This window comes from Pseudomassariella vexata (assembly GCF_002105095.1).
Source record: "Pseudomassariella vexata strain CBS 129021 chromosome Unknown BCR38scaffold_13, whole genome shotgun sequence".
Lineage (NCBI taxonomy): Eukaryota > Fungi > Ascomycota > Sordariomycetes > Amphisphaeriales > Pseudomassariaceae > Pseudomassariella > Pseudomassariella vexata.
In genome coordinates this window covers 1,172,530-1,194,905 of record NW_024467968.1, presented here as the reverse complement: position 1 = coordinate 1,194,905, position 22,376 = coordinate 1,172,530, and the positions used below count along the sequence as shown (strand labels likewise).

General features: G+C 48.6%; 4 protein-coding genes and 1 non-coding gene across 5 annotated transcripts; 3 read left to right on the top strand and 2 right to left on the bottom strand.

The window, feature by feature from the left end:
• Positions 1-1,417: 1,417 nt before the first annotated feature.
• BCR38DRAFT_527051 (heterokaryon incompatibility protein-domain-containing protein) lies at positions 1,418-5,063 on the bottom strand. Its single transcript, XM_040865377.1, has 4 exons — positions 4,928-5,063; positions 3,205-3,514; positions 2,359-3,148; positions 1,418-2,307 (listed from the first exon to the last, which is right to left on the bottom strand). Exons 1-4 carry the CDS (start codon positions 4,955-4,957, stop codon positions 1,596-1,598), a joined length of 1,842 nt encoding a protein of 613 aa, XP_040712347.1. The 5' UTR covers positions 4,958-5,063; the 3' UTR covers positions 1,418-1,595.
• A 5,174-nt stretch (positions 5,064-10,237) lies between these two features.
• BCR38DRAFT_351377 (major facilitator superfamily domain-containing protein) lies at positions 10,238-12,101 on the top strand (the record flags this gene model as incomplete). The annotated part of the gene is made up of 3 exons (XM_040856636.1): positions 10,238-10,460; positions 10,584-10,789; positions 10,986-12,101. 3 exons carry the CDS (start codon positions 10,238-10,240, stop codon positions 12,099-12,101), a joined length of 1,545 nt encoding a protein of 514 aa, XP_040712346.1.
• A 362-nt stretch (positions 12,102-12,463) lies between these two features.
• On the top strand, positions 12,464-13,327 carry BCR38DRAFT_412764 (uncharacterized protein; the record flags this gene model as incomplete). The annotated part of the gene is made up of 4 exons (XM_040858739.1): positions 12,464-12,473; positions 12,547-12,580; positions 12,737-12,768; positions 12,870-13,327. 4 exons carry the CDS (start codon positions 12,464-12,466, stop codon positions 13,325-13,327), a joined length of 534 nt encoding a protein of 177 aa, XP_040712345.1.
• A 3,345-nt stretch (positions 13,328-16,672) lies between these two features.
• BCR38DRAFT_t294 lies at positions 16,673-16,770 on the top strand. Its single transcript has one exon. It is a non-coding gene; the product is annotated as a tRNA-Asp (tRNA).
• Positions 16,771-17,798: 1,028 nt separating this feature from the next.
• Positions 17,799-21,110, bottom strand: BCR38DRAFT_62956 (uncharacterized protein). The gene is made up of 3 exons (XM_040865524.1): positions 18,737-21,110; positions 18,296-18,685; positions 17,799-18,226 (listed from the first exon to the last, which is right to left on the bottom strand). Exons 1-3 carry the CDS (start codon positions 21,002-21,004, stop codon positions 17,879-17,881), a joined length of 3,006 nt encoding a protein of 1,001 aa, XP_040712344.1. The 5' UTR covers positions 21,005-21,110; the 3' UTR covers positions 17,799-17,878.
• Between the last annotated feature and the right edge of the window lie 1,266 nt (positions 21,111-22,376).

Below are 22,376 nucleotides of genomic sequence, written 5' to 3'. Positions count from 1 at the left end.
AATAATAATAATAATAACATATGCATTTTGTATTTGGTCCTTCCCTCGATGAGTGGTCTTCTGGTCAATCACAACACCGACCAACTTATAACATCGATTCGACTACAGGACTCATCCACAACTACACCCAATCTCCCTCGTCAAACATGGAAATTGGCCCTTCCAAACTCCAGTTGCAAATCCTCAGAATCAAATTCAAAAAGAGACTCGTCGATTGGAGCACTTCAACTCAAAACATTGCCAGTTAAATAGCTGGTTCGTATTCTGGGCAGCTGAGCTGACATCACCATGAGACTCGCTGCCAGCTTGAAGCGAACATCAACAACATGAACATACAAGCGCAAACGAAAGTCAATGTCGAAGGACATGCTGCATTCATGCCGAAGCAACAATAATCGAACGATCCCCTTCGCGACAGCCCAAGGGTACAGTCTCTCTGGCCCTGCCTTAGCATACAGTGGTCATCATAGCTGTGTTCGTCCCACGGTGATGTAAGCTCAGCTGCCCAGAATACGAACCAGCATCCCACTATCACGGGCCGGACTCACTGATCGACCGTCCAGTCTCAGATCGGTGCCCACAAAAACGCTTCCTACCCGCTTGCTCAAGTCGCGCGTCTTTCTCCTTCGCCAGGCGTCCAGCATCCACCTCCTACCGGCTTTTCTCGCAGAGTAATGGTGATATGTCCACCCGGTGCAAGGTTTTTCTGGTTGGCGGGACGTAAGACGAAGTGGATGGTTCCAGAGTTGAAAAAGACGGTTTGCCAAAATCGGAGGATTATGTATCTCCATCGCGCCTCGGTGAAGTCTTGCGGTGCTGCCATCAAAGTATGAAGTTCTTATCATGTCGGGTGTGACATCCATCCGAAATCAAACAAGGCTTCTTGGGCCGTGGTCCACGTCGCAAGGCCGTGAATGCCATATGCGGTACCGTATGATGAACCCCCTCTGTAAGCAGCACCTATTCCATAATGTCCTTCCACTGGTTCCACCCCTCTCTCGTCGCCGTCAGCCTCTCGGCTCTGTCTCTCGCGAGGACAAATTTTGTATCCGGGATAAAAGTAGATTCATTGGTCTGCAAGCAGGCATTAGCTCTTCAGCCAATCTTGGATATTGTGATCAAAAATAATCTATATACTTTGCCGGGGTAGACCATACTTTGGGATACTTTACGGAAATATATTCAGTAACCAGGTAAGGTCGCATCGGTATCTCCTTTTCAAATGGCCATCTAATTGGAAATTTATCTGCCAGTTTAACGACCGCCAGTTCATCCTGTCAGACTTCCTAAACTGGCATTCCCTCCTCGTCCATCTTAGGGTGTGAGAGATAGTAAACAAGATAGTCTAGGCTCTCCTTCTTGATTACAATGATTTGCATAATCGGCTTTTCATTTCAAGTAATATTGAGTTTCAAAACACAGATCCTTTAAGCCATTTACGGTGCCTACACTATGCGAGTTGCTGTTATATGCAGTTATTACGGATTGGACCTTAAACGTATGTACTGTCCAGGCAGCGATGGCACCTATAGCATAGTGATAATGACAGTATTGTATGAAGATGACAGCAGTGCAAAACAAACAAACTGAAACTATCAGAGTACGCGGCCTTTCGCCTTCATCCTTAAACCACAGTCTTTTTGAAGCATCCCCATCCCGAGTCGTTCATATCCATCCTGATTTTCCAAAGGCCTGACAAACAAAACAAAATACAGACAGTTATCCATTTGGACCCACCGACGCTTCGCAACGACAACCATGTACTGTACCTTTGGAAGGTCAGTCTCGTCAAAACTTATCCATCCTTTCTTCATCCCCTGCAAATCTACAAGCTGGTATCGCACATCATCCCTATCTTTCTCTATCTTCATACCATTGTCTGTGAACTCCCAAATAGTGGCGGTCACATCTCCCTCGTTGAGCGTAAGATCCGGATCCAGATCCAGACCACCAAATTTATCGGGCACAAATTCAATAGCCCCTTCATAAGCCATCCAAGACCATGACGGCATGAAGGCCTTGTAACCAATCCTCGTTGTTTTCGGCCCCGACGATCGTTTCCAAAGAAGGGTTCTGTGAAGGTACCACTCAATAATGCCATAATGTATTGAGCATCGCAACGCGCGTCCGATACGATTTAGTAACCCCGAAATAGCAATAGCTCTATCGGTTGGTTTGGAAATACCACGCTGCGTGTAATCCTCTAACAAGGACTGAAGAAATCTTAAGGTGTCAGCGAAACCCGAGCTATTAAGTCGATCGGGAAACTTCGGGTCAAGCCTGTAGTAATTCGTAGTGAATCGGTCGCTGTAGAATAGTTAACGTGGTTACACTTTATCGGTATATTATGCTTCTTACCATTTTAAGAAGAGGTTGTGTCCCGCATAGATCCCTTCCCCACATTCCCCATATACTTGATTTTCACAAAAGTGGATTGTTCGTGATGAAAGGAGTCTCTCTTGCATAACCCAGGCCCGTTTGTTCAGATTAGCCTTATTAACTTCCGTCTCAAAGTCTGCTATATTTGTCGAGACGCAGATGTGCTGTCCTGATCCTTGTTGAATAAATATGCTTTGGTTATCCACAGATTTAATTGAAAACCCAGCGTCAGAGTTTTTGGCCGATGTTGCAGCTATCGTGCAGTATGCTGAGGCGAAAACCTTTTCCATTAGTTGGGACTGTTCTGTCCAGTCGCCATCTGGACCTTGGATAATACATAATGAGTCAATCCAAAGGTATCGTACACCAAGCTGGCGTGTGACCGTAATAGCGTCTTGGAAGGTCTTTGGAAGTTCGCTTAATTTGAATCCCTTTTGACGAGTTTCAAGGTTATCTTTCTTTGTGAGATAGGGCAGATGCAAATTGGGATTCGATTGACCCCAGCAATGAGACAAAGCAACGTATTGTGGTATTTCGTTCGCAGATCGTGCGGTAAAATTGTCAAGACGTAGGTCATCCGGGTTACTATATGCAGTAACGTTGAGAAGGCGGGTCGGTACGTATTCGGCGTGCTGATTCATAATCTCGGGCTTCCTACATTGATGGTTCTGATCGCATTGGACAAGCCAATTGTGTAGTGGTTGAACGGAGGAGGTATTTAGGATACGGGTGGGGGGGGTTCGAGGTCTTTCCGAGCCTGACGCGGAACCTAAATTAGCCAGTAAGTTCAAGTGAATATATAAAAGGCAGGGGAGAAGGCTCTACCAGGATATAATCGGAAGACAGGTATAGTCCCTGACGCTCCAGTAATATGTAATTCTATTAACGAATCTGTGTTCTTAACGAACGTGTCCGACGCGTGGGATTCGCTAATATTTCTAACTTGTTCGAGTATAAAAGCGCAGAAAGGACAGGCATATGTGTTATCGCCTAGGTTCGAAAGTTTGACCAGTCCACTAGAGATTAGAATTGGACTGCAATCACCGCATGGCCTAATCGTCGGAGAATGACTTTGCTCCAAAGACCGGCGACAGAATTTATCATCAAAATAATAAACCCATAAATTGTCCACCTCCTATTAGACAGGCGGGCGTCAGTCCATACCCCACAGCTCGCGACGTCCAGGCAGTTACTTACGCGCTATTCCCATCAGACAGGCGGGCGTCAGTCCATATCTCACAGCTCGCGACGTCCAGGCAGTTACTTACGCGCTATTCCCATCAGACAGGCGGGCGTCAGTCCATATCTCACAGCTCGCGACGTCCAGGCAGTTACTTACGCGCTATTCCCATCAGACAGGCGGGCGTCAGTCCATATCTCACAGCTCGCGACGTCCAGGCAGTTACTTACGCGCTATTCCCGTCAGACAGGCGGGCGTCAGTCCATATCTCATATCCCACAGCTCGCGACGTCCAGGCAGTTACTTACGCGCTATTCCCATGAGACAGGCGGTCGTCAGTCCATATCCCACAGCTCGCGACGTCCAGGCAGTTACTTACATCCTATTCCCATCAGACAGGCGGGCGTCAGTCCATATCTCACAGCTCGCGACGTCCAGGCAGTTACTTACGCCCTATTCCCATCAGACAGGCGGGCGTCAGTCCATATCTCATATCCCACAGCTCGCGACGTCCAGGCAGTTACTTACGAACTATTCCCATCAGACAGGCGGGCGTCAGTCCATATCCCACAGCTCGCGACGTCCAGGCAGTTACTTACGAACTATTCCCATCAGACAGGCGGGCGTCAGTCCATATCTCACAGCTCGCGACGTCCAGGCAGTTACTTACGTGCTATTCCCATCAGACAGGCGGGCGTCAGTCCATATCCCACAGCTCGCGACGTCCAGGCAGTTACTTACGCGCTATTCCCATCAGACAGGCGGGCGTCAGTCCATATCTCATATCCCACAGCTCGCGACGTCCAGGCAGTTACTTACGCGCTATTCCCATGAGACAGGCGGGCGTCAGTCCATATCCCACAGCTCGCGACGTCCAGGCAGTTACTTACGACCTATTCCCATCAGACAGGCGGTCGTCAGTCCATATCTCATATCCCACAGCTCGCGACGTCCAGGCAGTTACTTACGAACTATTCCCATCAGACAGGCGGGCGTCAGTCCATATCTCATATCCCACAGCTCGCGACGTCCAGGCAGTTACTTACGACCTATTCCCATCAGACAGGCGGGCGTCAGTCCATATCCCACAGCTCGCGACGTCCAGGCAGTTACTTACGTGCTATTCCCATCAGACAGGCGGGCGTCAGTCCATATCCCACAGCTCGCGACGTCCAGGCAGTTACTTACATCCTATTCCCATCAGACAGGAGTATATTAGTATAAACCACTTAACGAGCATCGGATAACTAACTTCCTGATTACTAGATTTAGTTAAAGAGCTATTTCATTGGAGTTACGTATATTATACATTCTAGGATACTCTTGTCAGCTTAGGTATTATATATCCTATTAAATTAGAGAACATACCATATAGCCTCCGACCTGGTTTAGTGCCATGTTATCGAGGCCTCAGTTTTTTTGATCCTACAAGTTAACCGCAAAATTGTGTAAATTTTCAAAGATATGTTCTGTCGAGAGCCCAGATATTTTGATCTTACAAGTTAACTACGGAATAATGTAAAACTATCGAGATATTTTCTATTAAGGATGAAGAGAAGCGGGGTAAATCACGCCAAGACATATCACGTCATATCCAACCATAACTATTATCATTGGACGAGCCTTCAACTACCTGAGGCACCTATGCAGAGTGCAATTACATTTCATTACCTGACACAGGGATGGTCTGGTGGAGCTGATGTTCATCCCCAAGTGTTCTATTAACAGTTATCTAAGATTATCTTGAGTAGTATATAATGACTGTAAATGCTCCTACTATTACAGCAATGTAGAAGCCTCCTCAACACTTTAATTATTCCACTGCATGGTATGGAAAAGCAGGCTAATGTTAGCGTAAGATATCGACCACGACTATGTAGACGTCGTCATACGATCAGTTCAGGAACAGCTGTATGTACTACACAAGGCAGGGGACGGACCATTGGAGTATCGTAACTGCCTATGTGTGTAGTAGATTGAATAATATATCCGTCTATCTCTGCAACGTTACTGCTGTTTGGCCGGGCCGCGCCCCTACTAGGAAGGGGCGCTCGTGCCTTTCAGGTTGAAACTTGATGGGATATATGTGACAGCAACGCGCACGATGTAAGTTCTGTAAATGGCCAGGAGGGTTTGTGCTTTGAACCGTTTTCGCTTGAAACAGGAAGCCGATTTTGCAAGTCACTATACCTTGAGCCGTAAATAATGGAAGAATACATGAGTTGAAATCAGAACCCACACTTATGTATCATCAGGTGGATCGGATTGTGAAAGAACAAAATAATTGCCGAATACGTCACGCCTCGACCAAATGCGATGCAAGGCCAAAAACTTGAGGTATGTCATCTTTCAGCGCCGAAGATGACTGAAAATTAATAAAGAAAAAAATTGATGTGGCTTCATAAGCTGGGGTGGGGTTACCGGATGGATCGGGATATATAACCACATATTTCTCATAATATACCCTTTTCTTGAGAGGAGAAGAAGATATCCTTATAAAAATTTAGCGCCTACACGTAGACACTGTAAGTTTGCGACTGGCTATCTCATGGATACACAATCGGCCCCGCTTGGAAATGTAGATAATGTTATAATGGGTGGACATCCTAGTGTTGGACTGTCAAGGCTACTACACCAAGACTACCAGTCTTGGAAGGACATATGGCCACGCACCGTACTTTATGGGCCAATATGACCACCACCCATCGAACGACACAAGTCCTGCCTGTGAAACAGGCATCAGTCATTCCTGTCTATATAAGGCCCTTATGGCCGCCGTTTGTCAGGGTCGTGTATGGGGGTACCAGTAGTTTATTGTTGTAGCACGAAGAATGGAACATCAGCCAGCTCGTGCAGTACCAATATACATGCGGTGAACGGGCCTAGCCCCGTGAGACCGTTCACTTCGTTCAGGACTCTCCAGAGACCATGACACTTTGAATACAAGACCATTTGCCCACAATCCAACACCTAGATTGCCAGGCAGATGCAGGAGGGGCGAATCAGTCGATCTCGCACTAGCTTACGTATGTGTTGTACTGCACAAAGTTCCTTCTTCTATAAAGGGTGGAAGCGGGAAATATCCAAGGATAAGAGCCAGGCTCTGTCGAGTCTCCTTCGTACGCCGTTGGGGAACACACAGAGGTAGCCGGTGCTTGCAGGGGCTGACGGGCTAGTCGAGGGGTTGTATCACGGCTTTTCGGCTTGATCTGCTGCTCTCCACCAGTGTGTGAGGATGGCAGTGCATAACCCTGAGCCCTGGCGAGCGCGGCATCCTTGGTGGTCGGCCAAGGCGGATATGACGGTAATGTACGTTGCGGATACCAAGCATGGTTAGGCATTTTCGGGCAGCATGAGAGTCTCTGGAGATCGTCGCATCTTGCTAGCTCGTCTCCTATTCAGAAGCGACAAACACCCTCCATATAACCTCCTGGGAGCCCGCCGTTTCCTCAACCGTCTCTGTATTCAACTTCGCCAACTTCACCGTCGGCCGAGACTTCCTCACCGGAGCCCCGATTGAGATTATCCCCCCCCCCCCCCCCCAAAAAAAAAACCCTCTGTACTTTCGCTTTGCCGGAAGTATGTCCTTCTCTTTTTCGGGGCTGTAAAGCCTAAGGTTAAGACTATAATTAAGGATAAGGAGTGTTGCGCTTCCATGGGCCACTTGCAAGTCCGCAATAGTGCCTTGGAATTAAATGAGACGGTGGTCTGGGTGTGTTTTATGAGGAAGATGCTGCACTTTGAGGCGGTTATGCTGGATGAAGTGATGAGGGGGCGGTTTCTGGGGTCTGTGAAGAAGGAGACTCATTGGGGCGGGGAGGATGTGGTCATGAGTGATTTAAGATTGAGGAAGACTGAGGAGGGAAGATGCCATTGTGTGAAATAAGGTGAGATGAGATGTGAGTGATATTGTGAGAAGATTGATGATTATTGTAGGCGTTTAAATTATTGATATGGATGCAAAGCAGATATTTCTCTCTGCATGAAACGAGATATTGGACCGGCTGTCATTGCTGGGCAATTGTTTACAGCAAGAATGGAATTATGCCGACAGGGCGGGCAGATTCTATTGTTTGAACAACCACTTGCTACTTCGTTATTATTTTGATCCATGTACTTTCTCACCACATTCTCGAGTGTACACCTCTGTCTACCCAAAGAGCTTTGGAGCCTGGCGGGCTCATTCGTCAAACGCTCAACTCGTGTGATCTCGTCTCGTCTCATCCACTCGCACCCAAATTACTGTTTACAAAGAAGTAAGTCAGCAAACTTTCCAACAGCGTAGCGGTCGTATTGAAGATGGAAACTGCATCGTGTCCTAAATTAGGGTAATACTTGCACACAAGCATCATTTTCGCTGTCGATCCTCAGTTACATTACAGTTATTTTAGCCAAAAACATACTCTTTACCAGTTCCAAAAGACAAGCCATTTTATTTTACGAGCCGCGTCAACTATGAAATAACCCCGCGTTAATCAACTCCGAGTTTCCGAAGGCCATCCTAGACGTCCATATATAAATACCGTTACAGCTCTTCTACCCACGACATCCACCAATCGCCAAGTCACTCAACGACCAGATATATTTGTCATAAAGTACGAACTAATGCAAAATCCATTAATTACAACGAGAGAAAGCGACAGAGACTTTGGCTCACGTAAGGGCAAGGGCAAAGGCTCGTCGTCCGCTTCGAATATTTTCCCTGCAACCCTCAAGTTATAACCGTACGTTCCTAACTCGACTTACAGCACTTCTGGTGCTTTTGGTGACCCTACGCTACCGCCTACTAAGAGATAGCACTGTGCTGAAACGAAGACTAACAGATAAGTCTTGAGATCGGTATGTTTTCGTAGTTGTCTGAGCCTCTCGTGTACTAGCAAATACGGGCGAACACCTTTCCTCGGGGTCTTACTACAGATAGCATAACAAGCATAGAGTCCATGGTATTTTTTTCCCTGTGGTTACACATTTATAAATCTCAATTTCTGATTACTTATCAAATGACAGAATACTCAACAGTAGGCCATGCTTAAAGTTTTCTTTTCGCTCTCTTAGTTAGTTAACTCCGACTTCAATCAGCCTACATGCCAAAATCCGCGCCGGAAGACTGGTTTGTGCAGTGTCACACTTAGTGTTAAAAATGACTAGCATCGACTTTAGACACAACGCAAGACGGTAGACGATAAGGGCGATCCGGTCCGGCAGATCTGAAACTAAGTAGCACTAGAGTGCCTAGCTTAACGTTGACGCCGGTAGTAGTAAGCTGGAACTTGTAGTGGAGATAACCTCGGAGAAACTGCTGTATATCAAATTTGAGCTGGTATGCCTGTGAGCTTCGAGAGGAAGTTTTGTTAGTGTGATTGGTTGCTCGGCAATTTCCCTTCGTTCCAAAGGCAGTCACAGTCGACATCGAAAACGAAAAAAGCCCCACATGCCAGCGAAGCTATACGGAATGGTTGGGGAGAACCCTGCTGCTTCCATTCAGCTGCACCAGATGGGAATACGAGGGTCCCGATGCAACGGAAAGCCCGACTGCAAGATAAAACTGACAAAACTGAAAATAGAAGACCCGTAGGCGCATGACATTAGTTCAAACTTTAGGTAGTGCTTTTCTAGTTTAGAACCGACAGCCAGTCCGAAGAAATCGCCGAGTTTTGCTTGTTTGGGGGCGCTGGGGAGCTTCCCAGTGCGGAGAAACGCATGCGGGGAAGCTCTTTCCCCTAGGTTGAGAATCCTACTCGTGACGTGTGATTTCCCGGGGGGACGGGGGAGGGGCGCTCCCATTCCTTTTCCCCAAAGCCCCATTCCCCATCGTCGTTACAACCCCAACCCCAGCGCTTGGCGCCGGTAATAGCTGGAACTCGTGACCGCGCTGATGTAATTGTCATCAATCATGACACCCAAAACCACACACCGTCGTTCAAAAGATTTCGATGTTACATGCACAACCTGTGTGCGATGAAACGCCCGAGGAGCACCAAGAGGCTCTTTCGTAGAGCCGTGGGAGGCTTCACAATCACCAGTCGATGAATCTCGTCAACCCCCGTCCAAACTTCAATCCGTCCGATGTTGACTTGGGCACACGTCAGTGCGGTTAGAGTGCAGAGCCGGACTCGACCCAGAACCGAAGTTGCGGTCCGATTTGGGGTTTTAGCTCGACTTTGTTTTAAAGTAGCTGGACCAGAGTCTTGGATGCATAGCATGTGTCTTATCCTGGGTGATGGAATGGAAACCTGGCACACCACCATTGCTTATCGTCATGGCTGCGAGCGGGCTTGACCTTCCACTTTAACTGGTCTGAACTGGGTTGGTGACAATCAGGTGGTGCGTCGGCTATGGTCCAGGGTCCCTGTCTCTCGTCGCCGCATCTTGCCTTTCCCATTTGCCCGCGGCTTCCACAGCAGCAACCAGGCTTGGATGCTCGTCGCGCCGTCGGCATCACCGCTCCCACCGCTTTATTTGAGGGTAGGGTTGTCATCAGTGCCAATGCAATCCTTCCCTTCCCATAGCCGACCCCGCACCTAAACACCCAAGACCTTCGTGAGATTTCTTTTGCTGAACATTTTCATAAGAACCAAAGTAATCCTTCTTCTTATTTTCCCCCCTGGCCTAGGAGGATCTTGTTTCATTTCCAGCCTCCAGAAGCCTTATACGCCAACCAGCAGCGTCTTATTCAATATGGCTAGCACGGAGAAGCGCGTCGACGGTGCCCACGCTGGCGCTGCCGAATTCCACAACATTCATCCTCCGCATTATGGCATGTCGACTGGGAAGTACTTGGCTACCCGATTCACTTCGTTGAAGCCGCCCATGACCAAGGCGCCGAATCCCATTGCTTTGCTGCGAAAGCTCAATCGTCAAAACTGGGCCTTCTTTGCTATCGCATTCTTCGCTTGGGTACGTATTACCTTACGATCCCTCAAGTAACCTATGTAGACAAACGGCTGACCTGATAAATACAGACATGGGGTATGCTGTCACCAGAGTACGCCATCGCACAGTGGATTCGCTGACCTCATCCCAGATGCCTTCGATTTCTTCACCGTGTCGCTGACAGTCTCCGAATTGGCCGAGACATTTGACAAATCGAACACCGACATTACCTGGGGAATCACCCTCGTCCTGATGTTTCGGTCAGTCGGCTCGGTTCTCTTCGGTATTGCCGCCGATCGATATGGTCGAAAGTGGCCCTTTATTGTCAACAATATACTTTTCATCATTCTTGAACTTGTAAGAGCTTTCTCCAGTTTTACGGTGCTACCAAGCTTTTGCCGCGCCAGACTTGGCAGGTCATCCCTCAAAGCCAAGGCTGCCACACGTTGTTACCCATTAAAAATGATACTTGGCGATGCCAAGGCTGCAGCGTACCCTTGCCTCTTCTCACCCACGCCAATATGTCCTCCTTCACACGGCTAATGCTGTATAGGGAACTGGATTTTGCCAAACCTATGGCCAATTCCTGGCTTGTCGTGCCCTTTTTGGGATTGCCATGGGTGGTCTCTACGGCAACGCAGCCGCTACAGCGTTGGAAGATCTCCCGGTCGAAAGTCGTGGCCTCATGTCGGGCATCCTGCAACAAGGATACGCCTTCGGATACCTTCTCGCGACTGCATTTGCCAGGGCCCTCGTCGACACAACATCACACGGATGGCGACCTCTGTTTTGGTTCGGAGCTTGTCCGCCAGTGCTAATCATCCTTTTCCGTCTCATGTTACCCGAGACCAAGACCTACAATCATCATCAGGAGGTTCGTAAGGCTCAGGGCAGCATCGGCAAGACATTTTTGAAGGAAGGCAAGGTGGCATTAAAGCGCCATTGGATTCTCCTCACTTACCTGGTTCTTCTCATGGCCGGATTCAACTTCATGTCCCATGGATCTCAAGATCTGTACCCGACAATGCTCTCCAACCAGTACAACTTCACGCACGACCAAGTCACCGTCACGCAAATTGTCGCCAATCTCGGCGCCATGATCGGCGGCACCGTCGTCGGTTTCAGCTCCCAGATCTTCGGCCGCAGACTAAGCATTATCGTCATGTGCGTCATCGGCGGCGCCCTTCTGTATCCCTACACCTTCGTTCCCAACATGAACATTGTCGCCTCCGCCTTCTTCGAACAATTCTGCGTCCAGGGCGCATGGGGCGTCATCCCCATCCACCTAATGGAGCTATCCCCGGGCGCATTCCGCACCTTCGTTGTCGGCACCAGTTACCAGCTCGGTAACCTGGTCTCGTCCGCCAGCTCCACCATCGAAGCTACAATTGGTGAGCGCTTCCCGCTGCCGCCCAAGGGCAAGACGGAGCGGTTTGAGTACGGGATGGTGATCTGTATATTCATGGGCTGCGTATATGCGTATGTTATCGTGTTAACCCTATTGGGACCGGAGCATTTGAGCAGGTCGTTCGATGTGGAGGATGATGAGGATATGGCCGAGGTGGCCGGCAGGGCAGCCGCCTCTGATGGTGGGAGGGAAAGGTCTAGATCGGTTAGTGACGATGGAGATGTGGAGAAGGGAAGGGCGAGGGAGACTGAGAGAGCTTAGTTCGCTCGTTGTCTTTGAGATCAGTTAGTTTGGAAGGTGATGCAAGGATGCAACGGTGGATCATGAGGTGTGGAACTGATTATTGATGAGCTCATGGTGGATTGTTTCGTTTTGGGTGTAGCCTAGTCTGATACCACGGATACCCTAGGTCGGCCGGTCCTTGGATAGCCTTTTTTGAGATAAACGGCTTAGGGTGGTCATATTTTGAGACGAGTCTATGGATTCTCGCCACGTTTACTCGGTTGCCTTTGGTCCTCGTGTCTTGGTTCGTCAATTTTCTAATTCTTTCTACCTTTGAAGATGCGCGACGACTTTGACCATATGAACCAGATGTGGATGTGGTTCACAGTCACGAGGCCAGAATGGCCCTTGGTAGGTATAAATTTATCAGTCGTCAGATACCATAGTAAGAACAAGAGAGCCTACTTACAGCGAAATAATATAGATAGGGGGAAAGAAGGAGAGAGAGGGAGACAGGAGTATGTTCGGGACGGATCATCGATGTATTGTACATTACCAATCCCCTTTCCAGGCCCAGAAAAGGATACAATATCTAAAACCACGTAGGTATGGTAGTATGGCTTCGACAAACACAAATGGGATGGAGGTAATCATCTAGATAAACCCATGTGTAGTTTGTTGACCGGCGAGGAAAAGGGGCGCGGTGGTGAGACAATTTTGGTGGCGAGCCTGCATACATAGAGGAGAAATATATCAAGCGACGCGCGTAGTACCTTCAGCAGATGCTGACTAGAACGCCGGCTCTAGGTCAGTACGCAATTGTTAAGACAAATATTTACAAGATTCATAATTGCTTTGACGCGTTGGGATTTGGTCATCAGATACTCGCTGGAGACGTAGCGCGGGTTTACATTGCCCATCACGTCACTGTTGTGCCGGGTTCCACCGCCTGGATTTCTGTGGTGGCTATCGTGAGCGTCGATGGCGTGAATGAATGCTTGATTGAGTTCTACAAGGGCACGGCTGGGGGAAAAACAGTAGAGACTTCTGCGAAAGTGCGCAGAGAGAAGGTCCTGAAGATTGTGAACTCGACAAGTATCGAGAACTCGAGTGTGTTGCAAGGATTGATCTTTGTACTAAGGTCACGCAAAGATTTCTCGGGATTCTGTGAAGTGTGGAAGGGGGCACAGAGACCGGAGGATATTTGGCTGGCGAGTTTAGGAAATACGGGGGGTGACAAAACTAATGATTCAGAAAATTTGTAGCATTGATTACACTCTAAGACACAGTATTTGGCCAATCTTTTAGTATTTGGTAGTAGTACCGGCAGAGTGGAATTAGGAATAACGTACCCCACAAGCAAGTTGGCCACTTTTTCTTGGCACCGTACGAACAACCTTTTAATTAATATCTTTACACATACCAAGATGGGATCGAATTGGAAAGAAAGCAACATAATTCTAGCGTGTCAGGCGCTTCAATCGAAACCCGAATTAAGCATCCGACGCCCTGCCCAACTCTACAATGTCCCTCGTACAACTCTAGCTAACCGAAAACGCGGACTACTATCTCGACGCGATACTCGACAATCTAGTCATAAGCTTACGGAATCAGGAGAGTTAGCGGTCGTACAATATATACTTGACCTAGATTCGCGATCATTTCCTCCCCGGCTCCATGGTGTTGAAGCTATGGCTAACCGACTGCTCCGTGACCGTGGCGCTGGACGCGTCGGCGTCAACTGGGCCTCGAACTTCGTACGACGACAACCAGACCTTCGGACGCGTTTTAATCGAAGAATCGACTACCAACGAGCCTATTTCGAAGATTCTGACGCGTATCGCGCGTGGTTTACGCTCGTACGAAATACAATTGCGAAATATGGTATCCAAGAGGCGGATATCTATAACTTTGACGAGACAGGGTTCGCGATGGGCTTAATCATCCGAGATGGTAGTTACAAGTGCCGAACGACGCGGAAGGCCTCGTACAGTCCAACAAGGCAATCGAGAATGGGCTACAGTAATCCAGGGTATTAATTCGTCCGGCTGGGCTATCCCGCCGTATATTATTGTCGCGGGTCAAAACCACCTCTTATCCTGGTACGAGAATAGCCCATTCCCGTCCGATTGGGTAATCGCTGTAACCAAAAACGGTTGGACAACAAATGAGCGAGGCGTAGACTGGATTCAGCACTTTGATCGCTATACGAAGGATCGTACGAAGGGTGTTTATCGTCTTCTTATCCTCGACGGGCATGAGAGCCACCACTCGACTGACTTCGAGCTATATTGCAAAGAGCATACTATTATTACACTTAGTATGCCTGCTCATTCGTCACATAAGCTCCAGCCTCTCGATGTAGGCTGTTTTAGGGCTTTGAAAAGGTCTTACGGCAAAGAAATTGAAGACCTAATACGGGCGTATATAACCCATATCTCGAAGGAGGATTTCTTTTTGGCATTCTATAGGGCGTATCGTACGACTATAACTAAGTCAAATATCCAGGCAGGTTTCAGGGGGACAGGACTTATTCCGTACGACCAGGAATATGTGATTTCACAGCTGGATATTAAGCTACATACGCCTACACCTCCTGGGAGCTCGTCTGGCGCCCCCTTAATCTGGGAATCAAAGACTCCAAATAACCCAACCGAGCCGCAATCCCAGTCTGAATACGTTAAAAACAGAATCGTACAGCATCAGAATAGCTCCCCGGCGACAATACTTGCGGCTATTGACCAATTTTCACGTGGTGCGACGGCTGTTATACATCGGTTAGTTTTACTTGAGGATGAGGTTACTACACTTCGGAAGGTCAATCAAGAGCTAAGCCGTCGTCGAAGGACTAAAAATCGACAGCTACAAGATAGAGGATCTCTTAGTTTACGAGACGCTCAGGACTTACAGTCTCAACGGGATATTGAACAGCAGCTACAGGATGATATACGTGTAAGCCGTCGTCGTACGAGACCGGCCGAACCACGCCGACGGCGCTGTAGGATCTGCGGAGAGCCCGGACATAATGCTCGTACTTGTGAGAATGATAAAAATACGTACGAGGAAGAGGATTCCGGTTAGTTTGAATTATTATTTTTTAGTTTAGTTAAGTTATTGAAGTTATTCGTACGGTGCCAAGAAAAAGTGGCCAACTTGCTTGTGTGGCCAACTTGCTTGTGGGGTACGTTACTCAATTTCTTTTTGCACGTCAACAACGTTTTGTGTAGTATTATTCATGCGACAATAAAGCAGCACCATAAGTGGCAAAGACCGACACTCGATAATGTTTTTATCAAAATAAAGGGCTACGAGTTCGGGCATTCTTGACTCGATGCTCTTCATTTTTTGGGTCGTTGCCAAGAATGCATGAGAGGTTGCGAACAAATATTTACCTGTCAACTCAGAACGAAAACGAACAAGACATTTCAGAGAGACCTCAGAATACCTAATCACCCTAATTAATTTGATTCATAAATTCACATTTTCAAAATAAACTGCTATGAATGCGAGCACTGCGAGTGCCTAAAGTGGGCACAAGACGACTAGACCACGCACGGCCTCTGTATAGGTAGCATGGGGTGCTAAAGAAGACGACGAAGGCGTGTTGGTATTGGGGATCTACGGAAACGGTTTCAGGTCCGGTCAAATGCTGTTTGGTATATCAACCTGCTCGAACCGTAGTTCCTATACTCAAGAGATTATAAGGGAAAAGGAAATGGATAATAAATAGAGTAGTTAGTCATTTCATCCGAGAGAACTAAACATCATTCATTTTAAATATGATGGCCGAAAAGGACAAGAACAAATGCATATCGCACTTGACAGGACTATATAAGCACTCAAGAACAACATCGAACATGATCCCCATATCATGCCATATGATAATGCATGGCATAAACCGCTTAACGCAGTGATACCCGATGCGGCCAACCAACCAAGTTGACTAAATTATTATCTGTCTCGAAGACCAATATTCAATGTGATGGCACTAGGTCAAACCATTCTCTTCTCTCGGAGCTTCATTCCACGCGCTACATCTCCTTCTACTCCGAAATATCCCTATGGCATCTTAATCTTAATACTGACGCATGGACCGACTGGGTATTACTGACATGTGCACTCGGCATGATGCCCGCTTTCCAAGACCGTACCAAGACTCCCGAAGTCCCCAATTTTTCGGTCTAAGAGGTATCATTATCTCGTCGCCGTTTACTTGCTGCAAGTCTAATACATCCGTTCTGATACGGCTGCTTAGTTGGGGTGAGTCAAGTCCGAGTTGCCTCCTGAGCCCTGCAGCTCAATTAAAACAAAGACCCAAGGTTAGAACCCAGGTTATAGCATGTACAGAAAACACGACAATTAACTGAACACCATTAATAAACACAGAGCAATCGATTCATCTATAACTCTTAAATCAACTTCGACAAAAATGCCAACCTTGCCACGAACTCGCCCACTTCCTGTCTCGGTCCAAATGAAGTATAAGGGAGAAAATCCACCACTGGGCTCCACCTACCTATGAAAACTCCAGTATCCATTAGGGCAACCTCCACACACACTGTATGTATGTCAATAATTACAATTTCTATCATCCAATCATAGGAATCTCATCTTGATTAGTATAGTGGTCAGTATACCAGCTTGTCATCGCTAGTATAAAAAATAGCAGCATACGCTGGGGACCCGGGTTCAATTCCCGGATCGAGAGCAACCTATCCTTTTGCCGATTTCAACAGACATTGGCCTATTTTTTTGGTCTCACATGTGTGGTCTAGCGAAGTCCCTCGAGGCCTGTCATAGCTCATGCGTTCTATCTCTTCGTGATGCTGTGACCATGATTTAGGCATGGTTGGCTGACTGGGCCGGCGTTGGTCAACCGCCGTTGTTCGTCATGTCTGTAGGTTGGTGGGATGAATCGATACATGTATTTTGCCGCTATAGTTGAGTTTATTTGCGCTTGCCTTGAATATCACTTCTACTATTGTTGCCTAAAGTTCTCATACATTGTCCTACCCCCCGAATGTGTCTGTTCGCTTACGCTTGTGACTCGAGCTGCCACGTGAATACCACGAGGCACAGTACATGAAGTTTCGCTGTTGGATCCAAACAGCACTGCATTATCATTCATACATACACAGGGCAACTTTTCTCTAGCCTCTCCGCAATCTTTCGGGCAAGTCAAATATCGGACGCTGATTTATGTTAGCAAATTGGCCTGATCTAATATCCATGCTCAGTCACCTTGCCGTGGATGGCTTATCATCTAAACGGGGCAGTACACCTCTACAGATCGCACTCAAAGCTCATTTACGATGAGAAAATAATTTATTCGCTTAGGAAGCCACAAAACTATCGCATGCTAAGCTACCCTGCTTACTCGCTCGCAACCATGCAGCCGTCCGTCCATCATCAGATCAGAGGGAATAAAACCAGAGAACATTGGAGCCACTCCTGCTGCCAGATCGCAAGAAAAAGGGTTACTAAGAGCCCCAATAATAATCGCACACATCCAAATTGAAGTGAATACCTCCTTAGACCAATTTCGCTGAGGCTCATCTGGCCAGGGTAGGGGAAATGACAGAGAAAGGAAACCGGTATCACATCTTACACATGTTCCTAATCTATCTCGGCGAACGTCAACTGGGTGTGCTAGCATGCGTGGACATTGCCAAGGGGGATAAATGCCGCAGCCAGCTTATTGTTAACTTCAATCGAACCAATACTAACTAGATTGCCAAGAGCGCGAATCGAGGGTTCGTAGCAGTCAGTATAAGCCGTTTTTCCGTTTCCGAGTTTTCTCCAGGGCAAATGGCGGCCTAGAAATAACTCCTCATAGCATCCTGATACCCCGTACCACCCTTGAGATCACGCTCAAAACTGATAGCGACATCGAGGACCTCGCGGATATGCCGCATGCTAAGCGGCTCACCCTTGTTGACGGCAAGAGCCTGCGCGGTGCGGATCGTGTTCTTGATCTGGCGTCCATTGAGGTTGTGGCGCGCCAACGTATTGTAGTCTTCTTCCGTAAACGGCATGAGGTCGATTTGCTCGAGCACGCGGACCCGCTCGATGAATATCTTGAAGATGGCCTTCTTGGCTTTGGTATCGAGCTCGTCGTAGCGGAGGGCGATGTGGATACGGGACTGGAAGGCGTCGTCAAAGGTCTGTGGGTGATGTGTGTTAGTACTCAGTCATTGGGCATGAATGCTGGTGGATGAGGGGTGGATGCATACCTCGACGCGGTTGGTGGTCAGGAAGAGAATACCCTGGAAGTACTCGAGTTGGCGCAGGAAGATGCTGACCAAGGCGTTGCGGTGGATGTCGTGCATGTTGCGTTTCTCGAGGAAGACGTCGGCCTCGTCCAGGAGAAGGATTGCGCCCCACGCATGGCAAATATCGAGGATCTTTTGAAGCTCGGCCTCAAGGTAGCGTGAATCGGTGCCTAAGTCGCCAGCCGAAACCATGTACAGCGGACATTTGAGCAATTCGCTGATGCCCTCCGCCGTGAGGGTCTTGCCAGTACCGGGGGGCCCGTGAAGGACAGCGACCAGGCCTTTACCCTTGCCTTGGATCACATCGTCAATGCTTTCGGCGGCATGATACTTGTGGGACTCGACGAGAGCCTGAATTATACGTCAGTAGCTTTCCTGGTATGTCTCAGGTTCACAACTCACCTTGACAATATTCTTCATCTTGGTCTCGAGTACCAACGACTCGTACGCATGCTCATTCCATGAAATCTCCTTGACTCCGGACACGGTAAATTCAAGCCACAACTTCTCGGCGAAAGCGAATCCAAGAACAACCGGCGAAGCAATGAGGTACTCCTCATCGGTAAAAGTGGGTTTGGACTCGGCGTCGTCCTTGTCCTCGCTGTTCTCCTTCTGGGCCTTGCTGGCCACCTTGTCGAGCTTCTCCTTGGGCACGTCTCCCTCAGCCGCATCCCTGGGCACTTTGACCATGTGGACATCGCCATTCTTATCGCGGTAGACCTTGGTGACGTATTTGACGTTATCCTCCTCGTCATCGTCGAGCAGCCCCTTATCCCTGTCACCCGCATCGTCTTCAGATTCACACCCGCAACAGCCGCCCTCCTCGTCGCTGTCCTCGTCGTCACTCAGTAAATCGTGATCCTTAGGCCGGACGAGGGAGATGGGGTAATTGGGATTGTTACGGCGGTGTATGCTGGGATCCACCATGATGCGGCCATTGATGTTGACCTTGATCACGGTCTTCTTCTTCTTGTAGTACGCCATTCCCTGATGGCTCTTGTAGTTCACGCCCCCCAGATTGACAAACTTCTTGCCACGCTCGATAAGGTCCTGCCGAAGTTGCGACTCATTCTTGTGGTACTTTAGCGGGTAGCAGTTCAGGCTGGAAATCTTGCGCGCGCCACGGAAGTCACCTATCTCCTCGGAAATGCTCCCGTAACCGAATTGCTTCCCGTCAAACTCAAAATACTTGCCCTCGATGTAGTAAAAGTCGCCCTTAACGATGCTGTAATGCTTCTCTGCCACTTCTACCTTGAACACACGTGGCTCGTCAAGAGAACCGTATGTAGTCGTGTAGGCCAGAGTGTTCGGCTTCCACAGAGCCCAAGACAGATCAAAGGTGATTAGTCCGTTCTCGAGAAGAGGGTACAGGCTCTTCTTGATCTGAGCGTAGTCCTTGTCTAGGTACCTGACCAAGATTTTCAGGTGGCGTCGCTTCTCATCAATCCACTTCTGGACCTTCTTGCGCTCTTTCTTCGTCTTAGCATCAGGCTCGAGATCCTTGAGGTTTTGCATGTGCTCTCGAAGATCCTCCAAGTACAGGAATAGCATGTTGGGGTCGAGTTTAGGTGTCTCCTCGACTAAGCTGACTCCTTTGATGTTGCCCATAACGTCTTGGAGGGCTTCACGAAGCTGCTTGCTCTTGATGTCAATGATAGTAGCCTTATACTTGCCCTCCCAGTCAAATGTGCGCCGAACGTGGAATAGATACTCGTCGTACTTGGAATCCGAAGCATTCTCAGCTGTGTCTTGCAGCTTATAGTTGTGGATTTTTGAGTCCCACACTTGGTCAACGCGCTTGAATTCCAATCGCTGGGGACGTTTGCCGCCGTGCACTTTTTTAGACGCGATGCGTTCACTGTCGCCGAGAAGGTTCTCGCTGTCAAGAGAACTGTTGCTTCTTGTGCCAAGGCCCAAGGCAGCAGGTTGACCGGGTGCTCTGCGGGCTCTACCCGGACCGCGCCCAAGTCCGGCATGACCCTGTTCCAAGAGGATTCGGTCGTAAACCGCTGAGTTGAGGCTGCCACTGGACCCGAGACCAGTATTGAGACCGTTGTTGAGCGAAGCAGTGCCATGGTTCAGGCTCAGAACAACGCCACCGAGTTTTCGTTGAAGTTGTTGTATCTGTACCTGAAGCTGCTGGATTTGCTGCTGGCCGGCATTCGCTTGATTCTGGCGAGTAACATCCGAGTCCGAATCTTCCTCGGTACGGCCATCGGAATCATCGCTGTCGGAACCCGAGGACGTCTCCTGAGCCTTGGATTGCTTCTTGAGCCTCTTTGCCGACTTGGCCTTCTTCTTGGTTTTTTGAGTATGTTGTCGCTTTTTTAGCACACGCTTTTTCTTGACGTCCTGTTCAGATGCCGAGTCGGAGTCGCTCGAGTCCTCAGATAGGGCTATCTGATCGTCCTCGTCACTCTCACTGGACGAGTCCTCGGTCGGGGTCGGCTTCTTGCCCTTTTTGGACTTCATCTTGCCGTGTTTCTTACCACAAGATACCTTCTTCTTGCCATCCTTTGACTTCCCAGACTTCTTGTCGGCAACGGTCGTGGAAGAAGGTGTGGCTTCAGGAGTGGGCGCTTTGGCTTCGTCCGTGTTGGTGGCAATGCTACCTTCGCGGACACCCGTCACCTCCTGCGATTCAAGCTTCATGTCGATGCTGGACGCCATGTTGGCTGAAACACGGCGTGGGATTGTTGTCAGCTTAGGGAGATGGACGGGCTGTGAGATTGAAGGCTTGGGTTGAGATCAGGCGAGGGGCGAAAGGCGGGGGGTTTGGGAACGCCAGTCAGTCTTATGTACAACGGTGACTGGTTCGTTTCTGCCTCCAATTAGCAAGCGTACAAAGAATACAGATGTGAATTCTACTGAAGTGGCAACAATATGCGTATCAATGGCGCGTTGAGCTTCCGAAGGATTCGTGCAAACTTGCTGAGAAGGGGGAGGCAAGCACGGTCTACATTTGCGCGAAACCGTTCGGAAAACAACAGCTCTCGCAAACCTGGCTGCATAATGTTTGATCAAAGGTGTAATATCAATGAAAGCGCAATTTTGAAGGTGTTCACTCACAAAATACATCTCACGATTTCGGCTGACAGCCTTGCTGTGACCCCGCAGCCAACTTTGGCTGTAATGGCATGATCGGCCTGGCATAGCCCCAGCGAAGACAAGAAAAGGCAGTGAGATGCTATGAAATGGGATATATTACTCATGGATTTCCAAGTTCCTACAACAAAATGACCCGTTGGTCTTCAAGAAGTGGTAGATATACCCTGGGAACCCTATGACCGTAGGCTTGGGGAGAGGATGAGGCTTTGACGAGGAAGCTCATTAAAGCTTTAGACGACCAAAAGACGAAATATACAAGAACGAAGACAGCTGGCTTGTTATGGAGGGCTAGATGGGTTGGTTCGCAGCTCGAGTACTAGGTAAGTAGGCTTGAAGTAGAAAAGGCGGGATCGTCCCGCTGATGGAAAACTGACTGCATGAAGCCAGGCGTTCAGCCATACGCAGGCAGCTAGCACAGGCAGCTAGGCGAGCGACTAGGGCCTCCCCAGGATGTGATATGTTGCATACAGCAAGCACATCCAGGATACATGCGGTCGCCGGTGGGGACGACGCAACGCTACGTGAGCGCCTGCATGTGTCTCTGAAGCTGTGTGTCTCTCAAGTGGGAACACCACAGCTCTCTTGCCTCTGGCCTGTATGGAGACCGGCATAGTGAAGATTCCCGAATCACGTTCAAAGAAATAGTACGAGAATATTACGGGCCAGAAGGAGACAGAGCGAGGCCACATCAAAAAATTTGATAGCTGAAGTTGAAGTCGTGTTTGGATTCAAGAAATTACCCCATGTCGGTGTCTCCAACTCAACCCCAACCCGTTTCCACCTTTCGGCCAACGGCCCTGCTTGCCCGTTGCCCGCCTTGCCCGCGGATCGTCTAGCGGTCGTAGCTGCCTTGGCTGATCCATTTAGCGACTGCATCAGAGCCAGGTGTACGTTATCGATAATGCCCCACAACGTGGACATCTGGAATGGGCGG

Excerpts from the sequence above, each read along its gene's own strand:
- BCR38DRAFT_527051 (XM_040865377.1), bottom strand. The coding sequence starts at position 4,957 with ATGGCACTAAACCAGGTCGGAGGCTATATG. Across the intron at positions 3,149-3,204 it reads TGTCTTCCGATTATATCCTG|GTTCCGCGTCAGGCTCGGAA; the intron begins GTAGAGCCTTCT and ends TGGCTAATTTAG. Across the intron at positions 2,308-2,358 it reads CACAACCTCTTCTTAAAATG|CGACCGATTCACTACGAATT; the intron begins GTAAGAAGCATA and ends ACTATTCTACAG.
- BCR38DRAFT_62956 (XM_040865524.1), bottom strand. The coding sequence starts at position 21,004 with ATGGCGTCCAGCATCGACATGAAGCTTGAATCGCAGGAGGTGACGGGT. Across the intron at positions 18,686-18,736 it reads AGATGAAGAATATTGTCAAG|GCTCTCGTCGAGTCCCACAA; the intron begins GTGAGTTGTGAA and ends CGTATAATTCAG. Across the intron at positions 18,227-18,295 it reads TGACCACCAACCGCGTCGAG|ACCTTTGACGACGCCTTCCA; the intron begins GTATGCATCCAC and ends CATCACCCACAG.